Source organism: Schistocerca serialis, chromosome 10, assembly GCF_023864345.2.
Source record: "Schistocerca serialis cubense isolate TAMUIC-IGC-003099 chromosome 10, iqSchSeri2.2, whole genome shotgun sequence".
NCBI classification, from domain to species: domain Eukaryota; kingdom Metazoa; phylum Arthropoda; class Insecta; order Orthoptera; family Acrididae; genus Schistocerca; species Schistocerca serialis.
The window spans coordinates 48,484,468-48,511,833 of NC_064647.1; the positions used below are offsets into that span (position 1 = coordinate 48,484,468).

Here is a 27,366-nt window from a genome sequence, read left to right on the forward strand (position 1 = left end):
AATTCAACAAGGCACGAGTAGTGAAAACAACCGACGGCGGGGTTGCAGGCGGCGGTGCAGGGTGGGGTGGCCTGCGCGGCGGCGGTGCAGGGTGGGGTGGCCTGCGCGGCGGCGGTGCAGGGTGGGGTGGCCTGCGCGGCGGCGGTGCAGGGTGGGGTGGCCTGCGCGGCGGCGGTGCAGGGTGGGGTGGCCTGCGCGGCGGCGGTGCAGGGTGGGGTGGCCTGCGCGGCGGCGGTGCAGGGTGGGGTGGCCTGCGCGGCGGCGGTGCAGGGTGGGGCGGCCTGCGCGGCGGCGGTGCAGGGTGGGGCGGCCTGCACGGCGGCGGTGCAGGGTGGGGTGGCCTGCGCGGCGGCGGTGCAGGGTGGGGTGGCCTGCGCGGCGGCTGTGCAGGGCGGGGTGGCCCGCGCGGCGGCGGTGCAGGGCGGGGTGGCCGGCGCGGCGGCGGTGCAGGGCGGGGTGGCCCGCGCGGCGGCGGTGCAGGGCGGGGTGGCCGGCGCGGCGGCGGTGCAGGGCGGGGTGGCCCGCGCGGCGGCGGTGCAGGGCGGGGTGGCCCGCGCGGCGGCGGTGCAGGGGGGGGGGTGGCCCGCGCGGCGGCGGTGCAAGGGGGGGGGGTGGCCCGCGCGGCGGCTGTGCAGGGGGGGGGTGGCCCGCGCGGCGGCGGTCAGGGCGGGGTGGCCCGCGCGGCGGCGGTGCAGGGCGGGGTGGCCCGCGCGGCGGCGGTGCAGGGCGGGGTGGCCCGCGCGGCGGCGGTGCAGGGCGGGGTGGCCCGCGCGGCGGCGGTGCAGGGCGGGGTGGCCCGCGCGGCGGCGGTGCAGGGCGGGGTGGCCCGCGCGGCGGCGGTGCAGGGCGGGGTACCCCGCACCACACAGTGTACAGTGCTCCACAGAGTGTGTATGCAGATGCAGAGTAGGTCACAAATGCCTCTCTTGTGCCAACCGCTTTATCTCAGAGCAGCATTTTGAACCTGCATTCTCAATTATTTGCTCGATGTGTCTCAATGTCTGTCTTCCTGTATAGTTCTTATCGTCTACACCTCCGTTTTGTACCATGGAAGTTATTTCGCGATGTCTTAACAGATACCCTACCATCTTGTCCCACCTTGTCAGAGTTTTCCATATATTCCTTTCCTCGCCAAGTCTCCGAAGAACCTCCTGATTCCTTACCTTATCAGTCCACCTAATTTTCAACATTCGTCTGTAGCACCACATCTCAAATGTTTCGATTCTCTTCTGTTCTGGTTTTCCCACAGTCCATTTTCACTTCCATACAATGCTGTGCTCCAAATGTACATTCTCTGAAATTTCCTCCTCAAATTAAAGCCAATGTTGGGCACCAGTAGACTTCTCTCGACCAGAAATGCCGTTTTGGCCGGCGCTAGTCTGCTTTTGACGTCCTGCTTGCCCCGTCTGTCATTGGTTATTCTGCAGCCTATGCAGCAGAATTCCTTAACTTCGTCTACTTGGTGACCATCAAACCTGAACTTAAGCATCTTGCTGTTCTCATTTCCGCTACTACTCATTACTTAAGTCTTTCTTCGATTTACTTTCAATGTATATTCTATACTCATTAGACTGTTCATTCCATTCAGCAGATCATGCAATTCTTCCTCACTTTCACTCAGGATAGCAATGTCATCAGCGAATCATTTCGCCTTGAATTTTAATGCAACTGCTGAAACTTTATTTCCATCATTGCTTCCTCGATGTTCAGATTGAACAGTAGGGGCGAAAGGCTACATCCTTGTCATACAACCTTTTTAGTCCGAGCATTTCGATCTTGGTATTATTATTCCGTATTGGACCTTGTACATGTTGTATATTATCCGTTTCTCCCTGCAGCTTACCACTATTTTCCTCAGAATTTCAAAAATATTGCACCATTTGACAGTGTCGTACGCTTTCTCCAGCTCGACAAATCCTATTAACGTGTCTTGATTTTTCTTTAGTCTTGCTTTCATTATCAACCAGAACCTTGGTTTTTCCAGTACAGTTTCTGACATTCTGACGGGGTACCACATTCAGAAGACTTCCGTGTCACTTCATATGCGATTTTACAGCCCTGCCAAGCAGTATTTTCAGCTACTCTGCACCTGAACGTTCCTGCACTCGCCCTGTTTACTACATATATTCCACCATATGCCTAACAACAGGCTGGGTCGATAAAGATATCGTAGCTTGCGCTCTTAGTATTCACTGCAGTATTACTGAGAGCGCGAAACATAGCCCTGAGAAGACTCGAAATACATATTTATGCATTTATTTCATCCGGAAATATTTGGGATTTCAGGCCTCTCTTACACTTAAACACACATCCGCAGTGGGGTCGAAATTCCAATATGCATAGTACGTGACCAACATCTACACAAATTATAAAAAAGGATGTATGTACATATGTATGTATGTTCCACATCTCCTAAACTACTGGAACGCTTTCAATCAAACTTGGTGCACGTATCACTGAGTCTGGAAAGAGTCAGTGGTGCTAAGAACGACCCACCTGTCAAAGGGGTGGGCTAGGGGTGAAAAACCTGTGTAGCCTTCCGCGTGGAAATACCAGTAGTTCAGTGTAACAGTATTGAACAGTGAGAGCATTTAGGGAATTGCAACGAACTTCACACATCATTTCAAACCTTTACGAAACTTTTTCTCGCCGACAACCAACGTTTTCGCTACTCATGCAGTAAAACTGCCACATGAAGCGTGACGTTTCAATTTATTATTTCTTCACTACTCACTGTATTCGTGACACGTTTTGCAGACGATGTTCACATATATCACTGAATCAGAAATATTACATCATTGAACGGAAGTAGTCCAGGAAATATTACGTCAAAAGCACTGACATGGATTGAAACTTCCCCTTTGAACAATTTTATATATGACTGTGCTTAAACTGACACACAATATTTTGTTAGCGCAACGCAATCTGACTTTCAAAATTCTCTACAAAAGAATGGCCCTGACTAACATTAAACTATACCTTTCACAAATCACTTACCTCACAAAAATCTTCGCTGCTCAAGCTACTGCAATACAGCGAGCGCCACTACTGCCAGCTAAATAAAAGATTCAAACTATGGTAGGCACTAACTACAGACAGGGATAGTTAGCAAATGAAAGATATTAATAGAGAACAAACAATGTATTTACCTTGATATCATCATGTATAAATATAGCAGTTCATGAAAAATTTCAAAACTCCGCCATCTCTCTCCCCACATCCACCGCTGCTGGCGGCTCACCTCCAACTGCACAACGCTACGCGCTGTTCACATCCAGCTGCCTAACATTACAATGGCGAGTATTACAACAATGCAAAGCAGCCACAGACTGCACACAGCACAGCCAGTGATTTTCATACAGAGGTGGCGTTACCAATAAAAAAACCTAAACAGCCTACTTACTAAACAGCCTACTTACATAGCCCCCATGCTCCCCACAAAAAATTTTACAAATTGGTTTGGGCAGTGACCAAGAATGATTTGATAAAATTTTTCATAATTACAATAACAAAGATATCAAATGCACACACTTATTGATACAATGTTGGTCAAAAGCTAAAATTTTCTCACAGTCTATAAAGATAGTCCTGATCATTCATCATAACAGTAATTACAGGTTTTTTTTTCACAAAGTCTCATTAGTAAAAGAAATTGCACACAGAAGTAGTGGATTTCCATGCAGTCTTGAAGAAGTAGTGTCCTTCCATCGGAAAGACAGTGCTGACTCTTGACATGCTGACAGGTAATGGGCCACAACAGAGCAAACCCACAGCGCAGTCAGTCGAAGTTTTGAAGAGTATTGGTGGGTAGGTCATCACAGAGCAGATCCACTGTAGTCCTGGTAGAGATTACGGTATTGGTGGGCCACCAGAGGTGCAGACCCACTGCAGTCCTTGTAGAAATAATGGTATTGGTGAGTCAGCAAAGGTGTAGACCCACTGTAGTCCTTGTAGAAATAATGGTATTGGTGGGTCATCAAAGATGCAGACCCACTGTAGTCCTTGTAGAGATAGCCAGCAGCCATCTGTTGTGAAGAGTCTTGTGGATAATATAGCAAGTCCATAACCACCACTTGTGCACTCACAAAGTTTTTGGAATTGTCCTTAGAACCAGCAATGCTGTTATCCAGTACCTTGATGAATTATTAACACATGTGCAAACACTAACAGTCCCTACTTCTCACATATTGTCCATATACTATGACCAACAGAAACGTGTGCAGTGAAATGGAACTTACAAGTTACTTAATTTGATGAACTGGTGTCAAGTACAATTTTATAACATAAGAACACAATAACAAAGGTACAAAGCACATCATTAAAAACATAATAATACAGATAACATTTGTAGTAATAGGGGCTTTACAAAAGAATAGAAATAACATATACATCAGTGTCACAGGAATTATGACATAAGTACATACATGAAAGATCAGAATAACTTTTGAAAAAATCAACTTCACTCATGAGCAACAAAACAGAACAGATAAATAATGTCTAAACATCTTTACAAAGTAAATAACATATTATAAAAGCAAATTATATTTGAGGATAACAGTATTCCTCATCATAGTGAATGTAGCTTAGTATTAGAAGAATTCTACAACATAAGTCTTATCAGATAAACACATAAGGACAGGAAGTACACAAATACACAAGGGTACACAAACACATAGCATAATAATACAAAAGGAAAGGACAGGGTTTGTTTTACTGCAGTATTTTGCAAACAAAACTTTCTTTACTTCTTGGAGATCTCCCTTCGTTCGTCATTATTTCCAAAAAGTCCTATCTATACCTGCTTTCTGTACTTTTCTCATATAGCCTCTCAGTGCATTTCTTCAAATTCATTGCAACTCATTCTCTTATAGGCTACCCCCTCTTAAGCTAACTTAAATCTACTGAGCTCAGATGCTAAACTAAGGGACGAGGCAATGCAGCATCACATAACAAATCAACACAAACAGCAATGCAAAAAATGCAAATTGGCAAAGCTAGCAGCATAAATGAGCAAAAGTCAAATTCAATAACACTATGCCTGGCAAACAGCAGCAACTTATACCTAAACATGACATAGCGCAAGCAGAAAAAATATTACACTAAACAACAATGCAGATAAGGGAAATGTATATTCACATCTTAATGTCTATGTAATTAAAGTGGTGCACCACAAGAAGTTATTCTACCAAAAAGTTACCAATTACTTGAAAAGAAAATTATGAATGCAGTTACTAGTTCCTTCTTATTGTTCTTTCCTTTCCAAGTGCTCCTTTTTTAAAGAATGTGGATCATAAAATAATTATTTAATAGATCTGTTGACAGAAAGTGTTCACATTAGCAAATGCATTTTATTTTATAAAAGCAATGCTGCAACACAGTTGGAAAACAGATGTCAAATGAAATAAGCAACTATGAAAAGCAAAGCATAAAAATATCATTCAGTAGTCATGTGGCATTTCGTAAGTCAGTAAAAAAATCTCTCATCTAGAAATACAGTAGTCATAGTCAGGTGTGTAGACAAACTATTTCTTGTCATTTCATTAGGCATTTCAGTAAATATCAGAAAGTACGATATGTTTCCAAGTAATTAGCGTGTCGGATTTGCGATGCTTTCTCTAAAGGAATGACAATGGCCAGGATAATGGCCTCCCTTTTTTTTTCCTTCCTGTGATCTGAAAGGCACGCACCAATGGCCCTCTCTCCAGGCGTCCGACACAGCTGGGTGCCCACGACGCATTACGTGCAGGTGGTCACTTAACTTTCGTACGGAAATATTTACGACAGCAGTTTCCGCTACAGTGACAGTCATATATACAAAATTTCACAGGTCGAGAATTTACTTTGCAAATGTGTAGAAACAAAATCCTATGAATATAACAGTGTCCAAAAAAATTTTCAGTGGCATTGTGATACATTCACACATGATTCACACATGTACACACATTTCATAATTCTAAAGTACGATTCTTGGTTTCCAACATCCTTTTCCATAAGTCAGAGTCCCTAATCACTATTCATTACTCCTTACCTTATTACACATATACGTATCCATCGACACTCGTCAATATTTCGTCATTATAAATATGAAGCATAATCAAATAACTCATATAGTAGCCTCAGCCTATTAATCGTAAACATACCTCAGCAGCATAATACACATCGTCGTCGTAAAAATAACATCATAACACCTCAGTCAAATCTCAAAATCGTCGTAGCTTCCTCCAATAATTAAAAAAAATTCTCTGCTCATGTCAAAAGTGTCATCTGCCTCAAACGTACTTTAAAAATCATGAATCCATACCAAATACATCATTCAAAGCTCTCATAGTATCACAATGGTTCCGAAAAATATGAACATTTCACAAAGTACAGACAAAATACAGTTCCATAAGTGTGAAGTTACCCAACTGTGCATTGCGTAAACATCTGTCACTGATGTAATAAAAAAGTTTATCTCTCAGTTACATGATCAGATAGCTGTGTAATTCTGTGTTTTAGAGAAATATGGTACCGATGTGTAAAGTTGTATAAGCAAATACCATATTAGCTAGGGTTCCTTGTGGTTGCCACACACATGGTACACAAAGTAAGCGTGTACCCCCCTGAGGATTTATGTAATTATACCCTCAGGTGTTACAGATTACAGCAATGAAATGAAATATATCACGGAAAACTTTCTTTGTAATTCAAAAATCTTTAAAAATAAATGTTTTAAGTATAAAATTGATCACTGGAATGCGTGTCCTGTAGCGCTAAATGTGCATCTTGTTGTAAGATAATCTCTGTGGAAGTGTCGTAGTTATTTTCCTCCGAAAGCTAAGTTCTGCAGAAGCCAATGTACTTACCTCATGATAAACAAAAGTGAAATGCTTTGCGTATAGATATCGTAGTTATAATGCTTATTGGCGTGATGAAGAAAGTACTGTACAGTAACGTAATGTTGTGCCACGAAAAAGGCTGTCTCATTGTTGCTATACCACAAAAGTTACTACTAAAACATGTTTTTCTTTCCAGAAGAATTCAGAAAACTGTGCAGATATAAAACAGATACACCGCAAAAGCAACATTGTAAATAGTCACTCATTAGTAGCGTCGTGATTAAATCGTGTAGCTGTCACATAAACTAACCACTGTGCCATCTGGTATCTCACTGAAAGTACTTTAAATCCAGAATATCTTTTCAAGTAAACCAAAATGTTGCATTAAAATCTCATTAGCAATACTGGTAAATGTTCTAAATATGTAAGCCTTATAGTCGTTCCATAATCGTGCAAGTAACAAGCAAGAATGTACACACACAATAACACTGTGACTCCTGTTCACAATAACAATGCATTCGTAATTTCTGTTTAAATAAGTTCTCTTGGTTCTTGACTGGATATTTAACTTCAAACATTGTTGCATGTTAACAGTTTCTAAGTGTGACAAAGCATACTAGAAATGTGAAGCGAAAAATTTTATGACAAAGACTAAGTTAAAAAGCAGATTATCTTTCAATAAACGGTTTTACATGTGAAATGTGGTGTAAACCTTTACTCTTCCTAGTACGCAGAGTTTCAACTTCAACGCAATTATCATGCGGTATTCGTCGGTAAAGAATACTGGAATTTTGCTCAAGGTTAGCGTCTATGTTATTTTTCCCTGAGCCAGCCGGCGCACGCGGGTGCCTGCGGTGCGAGTCATTGTCTGCTACCTCCTTGTTGGCGCGCGCCGTTATTGGGATTTGGAGACCTAACTTCTACAAATTCATCGTGACGAGAAGGCCCTGCCCTGTTTGAATCCCGCCAGTTGTGATGCAATTCAGCTCTGTCGTTACGAATATATCGCCTGTCGTCATGTCGGTAGATTCCGTAGTTTCTTCCTTGTCCGTCACGTGGTGGAGAATTTCTCCCTGAATCGTAACTGTGCGCCGAACTGTTGCGTCTGAAATTATTCTGCCTCCCTTGATAATAATTGTTCTGGTTCCCATATTGTCTGTTTCTCTGATTGTCTCTGTGATAGTCATTACTACGGAAATGCGATCTTTCTCTGTAATTATTACTACCCTGCCAACGGTTGTCATACGGGTGGTGTCTATTTTGGTCACGATTTGTGTGGTGAGAATAGCCTTGTCGCGTCCAGTTATCGTTTCTGTCGTCACGGAATTGTGACAGATGTGACCTGTAATTGTTATGTTCCTGTTTTCGCGTTCCGCGATTGTCAGTGTCAATTTCCAGTTCTTGTAACAGTCCCTGAAATGCTTCAATGTCATCTTTGCAACGTCCTGCTAAAATAATATGTCGTAAATGTTCAGGCAATTTGAGTAAGCAAATGCGGATGAGTTCTGAGGGGCTGTATGGGTTTGAAAGATATTGATTCTTATGCAACATGTCTTCAAAATATTTGACAAGACTGGAAAATTCAGATTGTTCAAAGTGTTTCATCATCATGATGCTATGTTTTACACGGTCTTGTGTCGCTTGAGACCAATACGCTGAGAGGAAGGCATGATAAAAATCTCCTTCACTGTGACAATCGTGAATGACCGATCGCATTCTTACACCTGGTTCATTCTCTAAGTAGCCACACATAAATTCTAACCTGTGCTCCAATGACCAGTTGGGAGGAAAACAATGAGAAAATTGATGGAGCCATGCTTGTGGATGAATGTCGTTGCCAGAATTCTTAAATGTTTTGAATTTACGTGTAGTAATGAACAGCTTATAGTCAAAATCGTCATGTCGGCGAGTCGCATATCGGTCATTGTTAGGTCGTGTCGGCCGTTCCATCTCAAAATTCGGTGCACATTGCCAATTTCTTTCATAATTTCCGAAATGCCCTGTGTTACTATTTGGCGGCTTTTCCGTGTTTCTAAGTCCCTCTTCCCGTGTTGGAGCGCGAGTGTCCTCTGAAATACGTAATTCTTGTATTACCTGTGTCAGCTGATCTTGTACTTCCCGGATTTCTCTTTGGTGTTGTGTATTAATTTGATTCTGATTTTGTTTGAATTTTCTTATTTGTTCATACTCTTCTGTGTCAGTGAAGGCTACGGGTCTTGTGTCATTCAGATCATCATCTACCTTTGTAGATAAGTTAGTGACCTGATCCGAAAGTTCGGCTACTTTCTCCGATAGTGTACTTATTTCTTCAGTGTGTTTTTTTGAACCAAGTTTCAGAGTATCTACTGTGTCCTTAAAGTTTTCTTGAGTTTTTGCAAGTTGCGTAACCGAATCGGTAGATGCAACTGAGTCAAATTTAGCTTGCAAGGTCTCATGATTTTCATGAACAATAATTTGCAGTTCTTTTATGGCTGCTTCGTGATTCTGTAATGCATTTTCATGCCGCGAAAAAATAGGTTGAAAATGCTCACAAATTTGTGTTTTTACGTCATTACAGACTTTTTGACATTTCGATTCAATGTTATGTAACTCAGTAGTTAAATCTTCACGTGTTTGTTCAAGAGTTTGCTCCAATGAGTCTAACTTTTTAAGATTTTGTTCCACTGTGTCTAACTTTTGAAGCTTTTGCTGTGTTTGTCTCTGATTTTGTTCCACTGTGTCTAACTGTTGCTGTGTTTGTCTCTGATTTTGTTCCATTTGTTGCATTAATTGCAATAATAATGTATTAGTGTCTGGAATCTGTTTCTCTACGCTGTTCGGCAGTGCATTTGCACCGGCAACATTCACATTTTGACAAGCAGAAAATGTGTCTTGACTTATTTGAGAAAACGGTGAGGATCCAAAACCTGAATCTACAGTATTTGCGAGATTGTTTCCTGTCATTTCGGATTCCTGAGGCGAGCTGTTGCCGACCGATCGATCGATAATGCTTCCCTGTTCTCTACATGTTTCAATGTCTACACCATTATTTGACGCCCGCTCCATTTCCCTATGCACAGTTACCAAATTACTACTTTGAATATTTATTAATTCATTACATGGTGGCGTTAACACACTGCTTTCGTCTTCACTGTCATTTCTCAGTTTACTTTGGAGCCTAGTATTACGTTTTTCACACGCCATTATTGTCAGAGTATTTCACACGATAACAAAGAAAAGCACAATTTGAAGATCAAAAATAAGAGAACACATTAACATAGCACTGAAAATAATATCTAGTTAATTACCAGCGCAGCTGCGAAATACTTGGTGCAAATCTACATGCATGCCACAACTGTTTTACAGTACAACAATGAAAGACTGCAACTACAAAGGAGATTCTCTCTACAATTACGCGCTAGCAATAAACAAAAGCTACACTAAATACACAAACTACAAGAAAAAAATCAGAAGATTCCAGTGAGGTATCCTAGGCTAAGGGTCGCCATATGAAACTTCCCCTTTGAACAATTTTATATATGACTGTGCTTAAACTGACACACAATATTTTGTTAGCGCAACGCAATCTGACTTTCAAAATTCTCTACAAAAGAATGGCCCTGACTAACATTAAACTATACCTTTCACAAATCACTTACCTCACAAAAATCTTCGCTGCTCAAGCTACTGCAATACAGCGAGCGCCACTACTGCCAGCTAAATAAAAGATTCAAACTATGGTAGGCACTAACTACAGACAGGGATAGTTAGCAAATGAAAGATATTAATAGAGAACAAACAATGTATTTACCTTGATATCATCATGTATAAATATAGCAGTTCATGAAAAATTTCAAAACTCCGCCATCTCTCTCCCCACATCCACCGCTGCTGGCGGCTCACCTCCAACTGCGCAACGCTACGCGCTGTTCACATCCAGCTGCCTAACATTACAATGGCGAGTATTACAACAATGCAAAGCAGCCACAGACTGCACACAGCACAGCCAGTGATTTTCATACAGAGGTGGCGTTACCAATAAAAAAACCTAAACAGCCTACTTACTAAACAGCCTACTTACAGGATGTGTAAGGTGACAGAATAAATGAAGATCAGATCCGTCCCTTACATGGGATCTTTACACACCGCAACGGAAAGCTAAATATGACACGTAACTTACTTTGGCGGTTATGAGCAAATTTGCCTATCAGGATGTAATGCAAAAAGGGATGACACTCTATCGGCGGTAATTAACACACTGTTCCTATATGATGCATGTCTATGAGCAGAAGGTGCAACAAGCAGTGAGAGGCGTTTTAGTTTCGAATTCAGAGGGGCGAGAGCAGAGGCAAGCCTGGGCCGTGGGATATACAACGGAAATCAAAGAGGCGTCCTAAGCCATGTCAACGATCGACCAGGTGACTTGGATTATAATATGCTCGCTGCTCCAGTCATGCGCATGTATATAGCCGTATTCTAAGACTAGGGATGAGTACAGGTTTTCTCGCATAACGAGAAACATAGGGACAGTTTATGCTGAAAAAAGTCAGCAAAGGTTTTAATTAGGAACTTCAGGGGAGAGAGCGGCTTAGCAGACAGCTAATCGCAGCTTAAGGTAAATACCGCGTGCAGAGGCATAAACTTGTTGGTTCATCAGCCCACTGTAAACTCAAGCGACCTTGGGTAATCTTTTGCTCAATTTGTCATATAACTAACCATCCACCGTAGACTTGTCATCCTAAAAAACAGTATCGAACTTTGAACAGGAATCGGATGATTTATCGTAGCACTGACCAACATCATAACGATACCGTAAGAATAATTTTGTACAGAAACATCTAGTTAAACTTTAATATTGTCGTGTTTAAGATAATTTAACTTTCTGAGATCTAATATTTAATATTGTTGTGTTTAGGATTATTTCACTTTTGACGTTGATGAGATGCCTTTCCCTGACAGCTGCTTTAACATTGTCACATGGTAAACTGTGTAAAAGCGTGTATTTCTGTGCTACTATTGAGACATTAAACATTTCATTTCAACTTACACAGTTGTCCTTAGTCATAGAGTAAGAAAAACCGAATATACCACCCTACAGGTGTAAAGCTTCCCCGTCATGCATGACTTTTTGACTTCTTACTTCTCTGCTACTACCTCTATTCGTAATATATTTCGTACATAGTATCCACGTAAGTCATTGAGCGTACCAACGAGACTATCTCACTGTACGACGTGTAGTTCAGGAGGTACGACGCCAGACGCTGAGGTGTCTGAGTCGCAACACATCTCGCAGGCAGTACCGACGTATACCGCTCAGTGCGCCTACAAAAATTTCCCATTGTTCGGAACTTAGTTCAAGAGATATGACGTCACAAACGCTGAGAGGCGTGAGAAAAATGACGTTTTAATTTATTGCGTCTTTACTACTAGCAGTATTCGCAACAAACTTTGGTGACAGATGGATCCAAACAGAGGGGGAAGCGGTGTAGAGACACAGGGGGGCGTGGAAATGGATAGAGAAAGCAAAGAGAATGACTTGGACAGAGAGAGGCGTGGAGTAGGTGCACAGAGAGAGTGCGGAGTCGGATATGGACAGATAGAGGGGCGCTGAGGAGATGGACTAACGCGGATGGTACACATACCCGGGCAACGTCAGTACTCAGCTACTAATAATAATAAAAATGACAATTTTTATATTAATGAATACGTGAATTTTAAAAAATGCCAATCTTACTAACATTCAGGGGTTTCTTCATTACGTTCGTCGCCGTTGAATGTCATCACCGACATCTAACAGAAACGTATAACAGTACAAAAGGAGTAAGAATAATAGGGTAAGACTAGCAGATGAAATGGAAGGAAGAAAGAGCAGTAGAACGGGACGAAAAAAGCGCGAAAACTTTGCGGTGTGACAGAGATACTGGTTCCCTGCTGTGCACAAAGAAAACAGCTGGGATTTGCCGAGCGGAAAGCTACTCCGATTATCACAGGTAGGGCTTTCATTCCCTCTTGAATGCAGAATGATTTTAGATAAGACGCAGACTACAGTGTAAATCCCTTCACAGACGTATGGTTGAAATGCAGAAAGGTTTAGTGTTATGCACAACACTGGACGTTTTCCATGTAGCGCTGCAGTTATGCAATGATGAGACATGTTTGATACGCGAGGGGAGGTACTGGGAACCGCAGTGACTAAAAAAAATGTAGGAAACGGCATGTGGGCAAATCACGCCGTCTATCCGTTCGCACCCAGCCTAATATTCCTGAATCCCAATCAAGAACAACTACCATGGTGAGAAACATAGAAGTAGATATCCTCGGTGTAACACTTAAGAAAGCCAAGGACTCCGATCCAGATTGTATACCGGTGAGGTCCCTCTCAGAGTATGCTGGACCGAGCGAGGTGGCGCAGTGGTTACACACTGGACTCGCATTCGGAAGGACGACGGTTCAATCCCGCGTCCGGCCATCCTGATTTAGGTTTTCCGTGATTTCCCTAAATCACTCCAGGCAAATGCCGGGATGGTTCCTCTGAAAGGGCACGGCCGACTTCCTTCCCCATCCTTCCCTAATCCGATGAGACCGAGACCACGCTGTCTGGTCTCCTTCCCCAAACCAACCAACCAACCAGAGTATGCTGATAAGATAGCTCCATTTTTAGCAATTGTATACAACCACTCGCTCACAGAAAGAGCCGTATCTAAAGACTGGAAAATTGATAAAGTCACACCAATACCAAAAAAGGGAAGTTGGAGTAATCAGCTCAATTACAGGCCCATATCACTAACTGTCGATTTGCCATGAGGTTTTGGAACATATACTGTATTTGAACATTATGAAGTATCTTGTAGAAAACGACTTATTGACACATAGTCAGTACGGATTCAGAAAATATCGTTCTTGCGAAACAATATTAGCTCTTTACACCCATGAAGTAATGAGTGCTATCGACAGGGGATGTCAAATTCATTCCATATTTTTAGATCTCCAGAGGGCTTTCGACACCGTCCCTTACAAGCGTCTTCTAACCAAACTGCATGCCTATGGAATATCGCCTCAGTTGTGGCACTGAATTCGTGATTTCCTGTCAGAAAGGTCACAGTTCGTAGTAACAAACGGAAAGTCATCGAGTAAAACAGAAGTAGTTCCCCAAGGAAGTGTTATAGGCCCTCTACTGTTCTGATCTACATTAACGACATAGGAAACAATCTGAGTAGCCGTCATAGATTGTTTACAGATGATGCTGTCATGACCGTCTAGTAAAGTCATCACATGACCAAAACGAATTGCAAAATGATTTAGATAAGGTATCTGTATGGTACGAAAAGTGGCAATTGACCCTAAATAAAGAAGAGTGTGAAGTTATTCACATGAGTACTAAAAGAAATCCGCTAAATTTCGATTACGCGATAACTCACACAAATCTGAAGAGTGTAAATTCAACTAAATACTTTGGAATTACAATTACAAATAACCTAAATTGGAAGGATCACATATATAGTGTTGTGGGTAGGGCAAACGAAAGACTGCGATTAATTGGCAGAACACTTAGAAGGTGCAACAGGTCTACTAAAGAGACTGCTTACACCACGCTTGTCCGCCCTGTTCTGGGGTACTGCTGTGCGATGTGGGCTTTGCATCAGGTGGGACTGACGGATGACATCGAAAAATTACAAAGAAGGGCAGCTCGTCAAATAGGGAGACAGTGCCACAGACATGATACGTGAACAGGAGTGGCAATCATTAAAACGCGTTTTTCGTTGCGACAGGATCTTCTCACGAAATTTGAATCACCAGTTATCTTCTCCGATTCCGAAACCATACTGTTGGCACCCACCTAAATAGGGAGAAATAATCGCGATAAAATAAGAGAAATCAGGGCTCGCACAGAAAAATGTAAGTGCTCGTATTTTCCTCGCGCCGTTCGAGAGTGAAACGGTAGCGAGACAGCTTAAAGGTGGTTTATTGAACCCTCTGCCAGGCACTTTATTGTGAATTGCAGAGTAATTGCGAAGATGTAAACGTAGATGTAGATGTAACTCAGAATGGGTAGGACTGATGTCATTAAACAACCGAATGTAGCACATATACATCGTCTCGAAATTTGCTTTTTGTGCCGTGTTTAACTACCGGGTGGTTATAATTAAAGTGGAGCTGTAACTATTGTATGGCAGCGAAACGTGGTAGATATTCTAATGCGGAACTGATTTACGCTGGAAAAAATTATTCCAATTTCACCCATCACGTGCAACTCTGACGTTGTGAATGTAAGAAAGATGTATAGAAAAGTTTCCATAGCTAATGAATTTGGAAAGAGACGTGGACAGAAAAGGTGAAACAAGTGAAAAAGGCATAATGTTGATTCTAATATTAATAATAAATTATCAATAATAATTTGTTCAGTATGAGCAGCGGAGACGTGGGCGAGACGGTGTACAGCGCTGGATTTGCAACTGCCGGCCAGAATTGGAATTCATTTTGTTGCAGAGTAAATCGGTTCCGTATTAACGCAGTAACATAGTTACTGAGTTTCTCTCCGATACGGTAATTACAATCCGCACCGGAACTCTATCAGTAATTGCACTTTAATTGCAACAGCCAAATACATAACAGCAGATAAAGATTTGGCGGCAGTAAAGATTGAACTGCCTTCTTAATATGAGGCGCAATTACTTTTTCTAAATTTTTAGATTGCATATAGACAGGAATGTCATTTCTTGCCTGCTGCAACAGTTCGTTATTCGCAATTTAGATGCTCACCCAAGATTATGTTGAGGTCTTTTCCGTGGTAATTGGACACTGCTGAGAAGTGTAGGAGCAATTGTTTCACGAAAATGTTCTCTGATTCACTTTCGGTGTGACATCAGGATGGTGTGTGATTTCTTAGAGTTTAGCCGAAGATCCAGTCTTTGTTTCCATCGGGATATTGAAGAAAGATCGTCCTTCGTACCTGATGCATCAGCAGCAACGATGTTAGAGCTGGCAGTAGGTTGCAACCGAATGACTTTTTTGAGTCTTCAGTTTTCTAACTGGCTTGTCGAGGCTTCTCCTGTGCCAACCTCGTCATCTCAGAGCAGCACCTGCAGCCAACGTCCTCAGTCATTTTCTGGATGTACCTGAGTGACTATCGTACACTACATCTTTTACGCTCTGCAGCTCCCTGGAAGTTATTCCGTGATCTCTAAACTCGTGTCCCACTATCGTGTCCTTTCTTCTGGTCAGTACTTTTTCGAGACATGCCTCTCCTCGCGGATTGTGCGGAGGACCTCCTCATTCTTTAGCTTATCAGTCCACCTAATTTTCAGACACATTCTTGTCAGATGTTTCGATTCTCTTGTGTTCCAGCTTTTCCCACTGTCCACGTCTCACTATCATGCAGTGCTGTCCACCAAACGTGCATTCTCGGAAATTACTTCCCCAAGTTACGGCTTACGTTTGATACTAGTAGATTTCTCTTGACCAGGAATTCCCTTTCTGCCAGTGCTAGCCTGCTTTTTACGCCCTCCTTGCTCCTTCCGCTATGGGTTAATTTACCGCCTTGGTAGCAGAATTCCTTAATTTCATCTCCTTTGTGATAACCAGTACGTTCACTATTCTGCTACTTCTCATTAGTTTCGTGTTTCTTAGATTTACTCTTAATCCATATTCTACACTTATCAGACAGTTCATTCCATTCAGAAGATGCAATAATTCTTCTTCACTTTCACTGGTGACAGCAAAGTCACCAGCGAATCGTCTCATTGATATCCTTCCACCGCCAATTTCAATTTCCCTCTTGAATGTTTCTTTCATTTCCGTTATTGCTTTTTCGATGTATACGCTGAACAATAGGGGCGAAATACTATTTCCCTGTGTTACACCCTTTTTAATCCGAGAGCACTTGGTTCTTTGACTTCCACCCTTATAGGTTGTTGTCCAACACCTTATACAGTTCGACAAATCCCATCAACATGGATTGATCTTTCTTTAGTCTCGGTTCCATTTTCCACCGCTACATCAGAACTGCCTCCGTGGCGCCTTTACTTTTCCTAAACTCCATCTGATCGGCAACTAACACATCCTCAGTTCTCTTCTCCATTCTTCTATATATTATTCTTGTCAGCAACTTGGATACATGAGTTGTTAAGTTGATTATGCAGTAATTCTCGGTCTTGTGGGCTCTTGCCGTCTTCGGAATTGTGTGTATGATGGTTTCCCGAAAGTTACATGGTGTATCACCAGTCTCATACGTTCTATACGCCAACGTGAACTGCCTTTTTGTTGTCACTTTCCCCAACGATTTTAGAAATTCCGGTGGCTGACATGCGTATGTCATCACCCTTATTTGATCTTAAGTCTTCCAAAGCTCTTTGAAATTCTGATTCTAATACTGGATCCCCTATGTCTTCTACAGATCCCCTATGTCTTCTATGTCGACTTCTGTTTCTTCTTCTATCACATGATCAGACGACTCGACATCATCGATGTAAGGCTGCCCTCCTTTGTACTGGGACTGCGTTTGGATTATGCGCAGGAGATTTTTAGCTGTTGAACAGTTCGATGCTTAACTTTATCTACCTGCCCCTGAATGCCATGTAGTCAGAAGTTATATGAATATTAGTTGAGTATGAGCCCACTTGCTGTCATAAGGAGAAAACCGCAGATCAGAATATTTTTTAGTGAACTCTAGAACGAGCAATCAAGATTTGCACTTTAGCAAATATTCCAAGTAATTTTCTGTTACAAGTGTCATGAGGTTAAAAGATCACGTGACGAGGAGGATCGTGTTGATAGGCACACTGGGGCGAAGTGAAATAAACTAAGTAGCTGGATGAAGAACATTAAACTGGTGGAGTGTACTCCTAAACAGACACATACTTGGAACAGATATAAAAAATTTTAATCCTACTATTTCACGCTACCAAACAGTAATAACGTACTGATGATCATCTCTCAGCGAGGATTCGGTGGGGTATGGACAACACGGACACGCAGTTGCTCACATACAAATATCCAAACCTCACACAGTGATCGAAAACAAAGTTCGCCCCTTTCCAATAATAACTGAATATCCAAAGCTGGCTTGTGCATCACAGCCAAGGGAATCATGAAAGTTAACTTGGCACACGATACATGAAGTGATTAAGGACGAATTTCAGTTCCATATGAATCTATATAAAACAGTAAAAAACCACACACGCGTACTGCTCCTAACGATGAAATTTGATCGTTATAGAGACTACTAACTCAAAATCAGTATATCATACTTACTGTACTTCTGAACAGTGACTGTTAGTCCAGATGAAAGCTGATCTCCTTTGCCTCTGTGCACAGAGACCAAGCAAAGCTTGGAGGGGAGAAGACCCAGTCAAGCAATGTGAATTCGCCACTGGTGTTTCCTCTCACGAGAGGACTGGAGAGGAAACGCCTGGTTCCTATGGTGGCCCCTTTGGGCCTGTAATTTTCTACCAGATTTAAAGGCTGAAAATTTGAGAACGGCGTTCCGACAGTTGTATGCAAAAGGACGAATAGCTTGGCTGCATGTCTAGGGCTGTGCAGAGGAATGTGGCGACAGAATGTCGTGACAAGGCGCCGCCGCCAGCGATGGCTCCGAAGATTACAATGAACCGCCTTTCCAGGCTGTTGCTGCAAACTCAAACCAATGATTTCGACCTAATTTTGCCTACTTGCATGCATTCCTAATTACATCCACACTTATCCAAAACGAGCGATCATTCATGTTTTGGACTGATGGCTATGGGATCACGTTACGCTATCAATTTTAATAATATGAATGTTAAACACACACTATTTAGGTTTCCATCTGACCTTCTTCCCTGGCATGGAGAACCGGGTAGAGAAAATATACTTTCAATGAATGTTAATTTTTTTGTAAAACATTTATGAGCCGAGATAACATATAGGAAAATAGGTAACTAATTTCGATCGTTTCCCATCATGTTCAGATCAGTTCAGGTAAGAGGACACTATTGTCAATGGATGACATTGGGTAATAAAGATTTTACAAAAATCAGAATTTATTGAAATAATAGATCGCTGTTTCTCCAGTAAGACTTACCCAACACTGATGGCTCATCCGACCCACAGGTGACTCATTGACATCTGCAGTATTATTATTACGCTTGTCAGGAGATCCCGCTTCTTTTGTGTCACACTGTGTTAGACCTAGTGTTATGAAAATCTTCTTCAAGCATTAGACGAAGTGGTTCGTTGAGACTTCTTGACGCATCCATCTTCTTTTGAGTGACGCATCCATCTTCTTTTGGATCTACCAGTGTTTCTTGTTCCTTTACGGATGTATTGCACCAGTTATTTTGGAACACATTCATGCTCATTCTCTTTACGTGTTATTTCCATTCTTTTCTGTGTTCGTTACAAATGAAAAACACAATATTCTGTATGTCCTACAGGATTAATTTATTTAGTTAACCGGTTTCTGGCTTACAAGGCCACCATCAGCAGGCTAACGTGACTGTCATCGCGAAAAAAGTGATAATATTAGTTAACAACATTGGAAAAGATATTACTCGTGTAGACTGAGGTATGAACACTCAGTAAATGTCAGCCTTGGCAATGTATTGGAAATTCGTTTAAAAAGGTAAAAAACTGAACAATGAAAAAAGGGAGCAAACTAAGGAAAACAACACTAAACTCGAAAAACAGCGCCGGTGTAAAAATTAAATTGAATTAATAATCCCAGTAAAATAGAAGTAGTACTTGACAGTAGTACTAAAGGTCCACTTAGAGGTATTGCGCATCGAAAATGACACATAAACAAAAAGATAGGAGTGACTTGTAACAACAGAATATGTGGAGTACATAGGCAGACACAAAAAATGAATAAATGCAGGAAAATGGAGGAATAGGAAAATAGACAGTGTGAGAAGCATTTGAAAACTCAGAGGATCAAATGAATATTACAAGAGGGGAAGTTTTGAACAATATTTTTGTCATTTAATACTAAATAAGGGCTCTGGGCTAGGTATCTGTTGCTTTTCAAGGCTTCCAGTAGGTTGTGTTTTTGGTCTCGGTTTGCCAAGTGGAGGAAAGTGGACTGTGGCTGCTAACTTCGGCCGTCACTCAGCGCGTGCTCAACAAATGTGGAGCCATAATACAGCAGCTCCCTGGACACCGAGTCGACGCCTTCTTCGAGCTCTTCGGTCGAGGAAGGAGCCCGCTTCCGCTTCCCTATGTTCTCCACAGACTTCTCTCCAGTGCCTGCTGTTGGTTGTGTTAGAAGCAGCTTGGCGCTGGCCTTCTGCTCGATTTTTCAAATTGTGCTGCGTTCCCCAATTTTCCATTTAATGCAGTTTTGAAAGGGTTTGTGGCACTTGCTCAAATTTCTCCCCTGCGGATACTGGTTTACGCCTGGAGAAAATGTTTGAAAACATTATTTTGGAGGGGATCTGATGCTAAGTATAGGTTTGACTGTTGTTTGGGTGATTCACGTCTAAGGCCTAGAGGCCTGTGTCCAATTCTAAGTCACATTCTATCACCATGTTAGTTTTAAGAAAAGACTAAAGCTGTGAACACGGCTGCGTTCTCAGCGACCGTTGCAAGGTAAAATTAAAACAATTGCAGCCCTCGGTCGCGAAAATGAGGTCTTTTTGACCTAGGTTCATTTTCGCGACTGACGGGTGCAATTTTTTTTAATTTTAAGAAAAGAGATTAGCTTTATTTAGTTGCACTGTGTTTTTTCTTGCAGTCAGTAAGTTTTTTTTTCCCCCGTTACATATCACTACGACTTTCAGGAGAAGTTAAGTGGAACTGTTAAAACAGGTATTAGTATTGCCTTCCTTTGGTACTTTCCTTTGCTACCAGCAATGATTTAAAAAATCTGAAAACCTCTACTTAGCTTCTTCCGGTAAGTATTTAAAATGTATCTATGTAATTTGACCGTTCCAGGAGCTTTCACGTTTTTGCATCCCTGTAAGCACTCTTGTAGTTCTTGGTTTCTCTTAGCAGTACGTATTCTATATGGACAACGGCATGTCTGTTGCAGGTGCTTTACCTACTACGCCGTGCTACCGTAATGGCTCTCATTTTTTATGAGATAACTCTGAAAGGTTTTTAAATAAAAGAAACGTAATTAACATTCTACAGCTCCACTCTTCATGTCTACGTATTTCTTTCTCAACATAGTCACCCTGGCGATGAATCATTTCTCCCAAAGAGAGAGACAAGTATGTTGATATCATCAATGTAGAATGTCTGACCCTGTTGAAGGAACCACAACCTCACATCTGCTTGTACAGATTCATGACTATCAAAGTGACGTCCTCGGAGGTGTTCTGTAACATTTGGAAACAGACGAAAATCGGTTGGGACCAAGTCGTCAGCATATGGAAGATGATCGACGACAATGAACCGAAGGTCTCTCTGTATGTCCGTGGACGCTGTTTTGATCAGAACCGAGGCGGTATCTTCCTACATGTCGGTCAGGGGCCTGAAGATAGCATAGTAAACGGTCAAACTGGTAGCCAAATAAAATAAGTTTGAAAACTAGACGGCTGAAAGGTGTTTAATTCGACGCTATGAAGCGAAGGCGTCAGATTGTTGCAGACGTCGCAGCGCCCGTGTGACGTGCTGAAGGAGAGCAGAGCGCTCCACGTGCGGATCACAGCACGCTGCTTCTCGCGCACAGGCGTAACTCTGTCACACACCGCCGTGTTACACGCTACAGTCCGTAGCCCTCTAGCGGCACAGGGCCTCTTCTGATATACCAGTCGTTTGTCATTTAACGTTGGGGATATCTTTAACACCATGTCAGTCCGGTTGCGAGACTAATCTGAAGTTACTTTACTTGAAGGATGACGGCCGCAGTTTGTGCGCCGTTCGTCTTCAAATATAAGATTACTCACCCACGGAGTGACGGAAGAATCGATTAATGTGCAAGTTGATTAGGCGGCCTTCAGCTCCGCCTCTGCCGCCAGGTGGCCTTTGAGCGCCGGAGGCCGGATGTCGTCACAGCGCGCGCCGGCGCCGCCCGTCCCGACCTCGGCGTGAGGCCCCAGTAGACGGCAGGCGCCGGCCTGCCATTGGGCGCCCGGGCGCCAGCCGCGGCCAATAACAGCGCCGCGGCCTTTGGCCACTTGGCGACTTCTTTGGCTCCGCCCAGTTCATTGTTTAATCGTATCTCGAGTACAGCTGTCCTCAGTTCGAAGGTCGGTTTAGGTGCCGTAGTCCTTCCAAACAGACATGATGCCCAGGGGGACACAGATATGATTAGCTCCACGATTGATGAAGAAGAAACAGATACAGACCAGGACACCAACACAGATATTGAAGCGTCCAGCGCGGATGATCCATAGTGTCAACCAAGTCCACTTCAAAGAACAGTCTGGAACAACCGAAAAGAGGTGCACAAGTCACACACAGTCCTAAAAACAGGTTGCACCTTCTATGTAAATAGTTAACAGTACCTCCATGTCTAATAAGAGCTTAAAGCTGGGTATCTCTTCAAAGGACCTACGCCCTCCGTTAAGAGGCAGCGCACAGTCTGGATGGAAGGGGTCCCTCTCTTTTGAGCCCAACCCGACGGATACCTTTGGTAGATGGGGGAAAACCACCATTCAGGTCGTGTTGTTGGAGGGACTAGGAGGTGCTTGCGCCTGATGTATCTACTAGGAGCCTTGTAGGCTCAACACAAACCGTTAGCGTCATTACCTTTATTACTATTACCACAAGAACCCTTTCATCAGCAACTTTGAGCCAAGCACAAAATCAGTTACCTCTCCATTGTATATCGTAAATAGTTTAGCAGGCTGGGCATGGAGGTCTTAGTCTTAGTTTCTAGCTTTAACGTACCCTAATCTCTTCTAGTTAAGTTAGTTTTTAGGATGGTAGATGTTAAAGGCATCGTGAGCGATGGCCAGTGTCTTGAGGGTCATTCCAAGACCCGGGCCGCCGCCCACAACCAGGTGACCTATCTCTTTTCTATTCAATTCTCTCCCTTCCTTCTTTCTAAATATTTAATTCCGTTTTGTATTAGTTATAACTTTTTCTAATACTGCACAAATAAGGATATCAATCAAATGGATCTAAACAAATAGAGCCCGCCTCCATGTGGCGGGACACGGGCAACGGTGTGAGTGGGGACGGGAGCCGGCGTGGTGTCACCCGCACCCCGGACCCAGCCACAGCGGCTAAGTGGCAACATACGAGCCACCATAAGAAATTAGACGGTGGGTCATAAAAAATAAGCAGCTAGTGAAAAAACGTCCTTCCTACTCATAGACCTATCGCAAGTGGTACATCGTGTCCTTCCTCAACCTTTAAACTCACTCACTCTACAGTATAACATGGACTCCGATGTGCAAACTATCTTGGTATTTTTCTGATACAGGGTGAACGCTAACCGTACCTACAAAATTTCGCAGATTCTTCACGGATATTTTCTGAGTGTTTTGACATTAAGTCTCTGTCGAAATCGTGATAAATTCGGTAACATATTGCTGGTGGGTCTTCCGGGTTGTAAGGCAGTGGTCGAAGAAACTTTTCGGTTCTTGACGTTTCGCCCAGAGCCGCGTCGGTCATCTTCGGAGGTGGTCCTGGCGACGCTGAGTTTTACCGACTCGCCGTGCAAAGGCAGGTTCGTTTGTGTTTCGTCCTACAGAAATCAGATCCACTCACCTTTCGGTGATTTCATCTTCTTCGGTCCGGGCCACACGCCTTCCCTGTTAAAAACGAATGATGTTCCTCTCCTTGGAAAGTTGTAGTAGAACCAGTAGCATTAGACGAATCCATTGGGTGTAACAAATGTTTTTCAGTATCAAGTCAGCTGAGCCATTAATTGAAAGGTAATTTGCGAGTAAAAACTTCGATATATTGTAATTTATTTGATACAAAACACTGCCGTGCACGTGGTAATCTTAAGTTACAGTTTCGTCATTCAGATGCAATCACACTCAGTCGTAGCAGCCAGCTTATGGCAATTAACGAAATCCGTCACTAAAAGGATTAACAAACAGATTTCTGTGACAGAAGGGTCGCTCAAATATTACAGAGCTTGACCACAACGAATGTTCAGTTTGCGATCACACCGAGTATAACACGCCACACGGATTTTGGTTATTCAAAAGTCACAGTTTACGTATTAAAATCGAAATTTCACGTGTTCGTCTTTTTCACACGTTTGTGTCCACTTTGCGGCACTTCACGGTCTAACTGCAATCATTATTCCGTAAAATTTTAATATCTACTCAGAGTTCCTCATGTTCACGTCCGAACAAGGTCACAGCTGGGACCCGAACTGCACTTGGGCTTCACGGAACAGTCCTCTTAGTCGACAAAATAGGCGCGAACGTACTGTCTTCTGATCCAATCCAATTCAAAAGATGGTTCAAATGGCTCTGAGCACTATGGGACTTAACTTCTGAGGTCATCAGTCCCGTAGAACTTAGAACTACTTAAACCTAACTAACCTAAGGACATTACACACATCCATGCCCGAGGCAGGATTCGGACCTGCGGCCGTAGCGGTCGCGTGGTTCCAGACAATAGAGCCTAGAACCGCTCGGCCACACGGGCCGGCCAATCCAATTCAGTATTAGAATTAAACCGCGCGATCCCGCGTGTTTTACAAATGGCTCTGAGCACTATGGAACTTAACATCTATGGTCATCAGTCCGGTGTTTTACATTTGACCCATCAAAAGAAGAAATTTATAAAGTCCACGAATATCAAAATAGGTCCCTCTCAAAATAACGTTACTACCGTAAAATGTTTCTGGTTTTCCCAGTCCCATAAACTAGGTAGTTGCATTACAATTTCACCTGAGAGGGATTCACTCTCTCAGTACACAGTTCCCACGGTAACGTGTACTCAGTTAACAGACCTAACAATATTCATGTATTACATACTTTGCACTCACATCATCATTCACAATAATAATTGAACAAATTAGTAATAAGCAATGAAAGTCACAATAATTGCAATAATTACAGTTTTGTTTCCCAAACATATAGTTTTAACTGCTTGATAATTCCATATTCGTTAAAATGCCACAGCCGAAACTGCTTCCAGGTAGCTACTGGACCAAAGCGCATTTGTCACGCGATAGCCGTGACTCATTACACGAAGCCGTCCGACCGCTACTTACGTGGGCGCCATGCAAGGCGCTACTCCCCAGTCGGCAGTACCTCCGAAGATGTGCGACGCAGCTCAGGACGAAACGTCAGGAACCGAAAAGTGTCTTCTACCACGGCCGTACAACATGGGAGACTCATCAGCAACTACGACATCTGGTTGTATTGAATTTGGCAACGGACCTATCTCTTACATAGAGGAAGCGTTCATCACAGACGGAAGAAACATTGTTAATGTACAGGTTGTCTGTTTTAACTTGGAAAGACTAAAAATGTCGATAGATACGCATCGTACGATAAAAAAGTTCCAGACGAAAAATTAACATTTTCGAGGGGAAAACCTATCTGTTCTAAAACTGGCGGCACCCTAATCCGCCTCCATCCATCCCATGAAAGGGGATTAGCTTTTTATTTTCAATTGGAACCCACCCCCATTTTATTTCTACGCCAAAAAATACCAAGAATTTCCCGAAAACATTTGTTTTTCCATTCATGGTAGATGGCGCTATTATCGATAGAATTAATTATTTCCAGTTTTTGTATTTAACAACCGACTCATTTAATTTTACCTTTCAATTTCGATAGTAAACTTTTTTTTGCTCGAAGCTGTTTATAGTATTCTGTTGTGTTTGGGTTTGATTTCAGTGAGTATGTTTGATTTTGGAGTCCCCTCGAATCCCACTACCAGGGTGGCTAATTTCGGCGTGTTCTTCTGTCCAACTGCCGTAACTCTCGCATCGATTGCACCGCCACCTATCATGAATGGAGAAAATGGTTTCGAATGAAACCCTAGGTGTGTTTTGGCGTGGAGTACGAATCTGCAATCTGCAGTAAGAAAAGGGGTTTTCCATTCCAAAAAAAAAGCTGACACCTCCTCTTCCCTCGCCCCCCCCCCCCCCCCCCCCCCCCCCCCGCCACCGTCCAGTGGGTGAGTGAACCGGGTTTGAGGAAAGGGGCGGGAGAGGGATTAGGCTGTGGCTAGTTTTAGCACACACATATGTTCCCTTTGAAAATATTAACTTTGCCCATGGAACATTTTCTGCATACGAAGGGTGTTTTCCGAATCATGTAGTTGTTCCCAGTTAAAATAAACACCCGAGGGCGAGACTCCATCGTGTAATAATGCCCCAGTAGCAATTCATGCCCGCGAACTTACAAATCAAAGAAAATAAAGAACTTAGAATGTTATTTATACTAGTTCACCCGTGCAAGTAATTGGCACCCTGCTCTTATACGTCATAATTAGGTAATTCAGTAGAGGAGAAATAGGTAAATGCAAGTATGTACTAGCAAGAGGTATATATTTTGAATAGTAGTAACAAGTATTCATCTTATTATAAAAAATCGATATCATTATCTACAAAATGTTTTACTTATTTAGGAAACGTCTTTGAAAAGAATGTTAGCAGTTATAATGTGATCATCGTTGTCTGTCTCTTCAGCACAAACATAAATATCACCGAATGTGCGAATTAATGAAAAAGCCGTATATAATTGCCCTTGCGAAAAAGCAGGATCTGATAAATGCAATTCTCCTCTCCGAAGCATCTGACCTTCTGATTTATTATTGGTCATAACAAAGCTACTTTTGTAGGGGATTTCTCTCTCATTATTTGGAAAGCCCTGATACGTTCAGAAGGTACTGCGGAGTATAAGCGCAGGACCTTTATATTTAAATTTACATTTTAAAGAATAACAAATCTTCAAATGAACTGTTGACTTATTTCTGTTCTTACGTTAACACGATCTGGAATATCAGTAAGAGTACATTCTGTTTATTCTAGCTAAAGGTAATATGTAAAAGGATTATAGTGTTTGTAATAGACTAAAACTGTTTGTATGACCGTACACTTTATATTTCAAACCCACTAACAAAAGTTCAAGTGAACTTCAAGTGGCTCTGAGCACTATGGGACTTAACATCTATGGTCATCAGTCCCCTAGAACTTAGAACTACTTAAACCTAACTAACCTAAGGACAGTACACAACACCCAGTCATCACGAGGCAGAGAAAATCCCTGACCCCGCCGGGAATCGAACCCGGAAACCCGGGCGTGGGAAGCGAGGAAGCTACCGCACGACCACGAGCTGCGGATTTCAGGTGAACGGTTGGCTTATTTTCGTTCTTACATTAACGTGACCTGGAATATTGGTAAAGGCAGCTTGTGTTTGTTCCAGCTAATATGTATAAAACTACTGATTTATCTTAACAGTAAATTTAAAGGGTCCTAGTCATACAAACAGTCGTATCTCATTGCAAATGCAATAACTCTGTGTTATTGATTCCTGAGCATTCATGTTAATGCCAATCTTGATTACAAGATTTGCTGACTGTGTTATACGTTAATATACGAACAGAAGTAAGACACCGGGTCACTTGAAGTTTGTTCTTGTAGTAACGTATTTATTTATTTATTTATTTAGTGCTCTCATCGCCAGTCTGATTAAAATTTTTGCCTTATATCGACTTCAATACGTGTAA

The 27,366-nt window shown here is 42.4% G+C and overlaps 1 protein-coding gene across 1 annotated transcript in view; it reads right to left on the reverse strand.

Moving 5' to 3' along the window:
• The window catches only part of LOC126425218 (ice-structuring glycoprotein-like), a 35,027-nt gene that overhangs the window by 6,350 nt on the left and 1,311 nt on the right, over positions 1 to 27,366 (reverse strand). Inside the window, exons 2-3 of the mRNA XM_050088174.1 lie at positions 21,707 to 21,829; positions 32 to 878 (exon numbers count right to left, since the gene is read on the reverse strand). Coding sequence (XP_049944131.1) covers positions 32 to 878; positions 21,707 to 21,829 — 970 coding nt within the window. The remainder of the gene's footprint in view (positions 1 to 31; positions 879 to 21,706; positions 21,830 to 27,366) is intronic.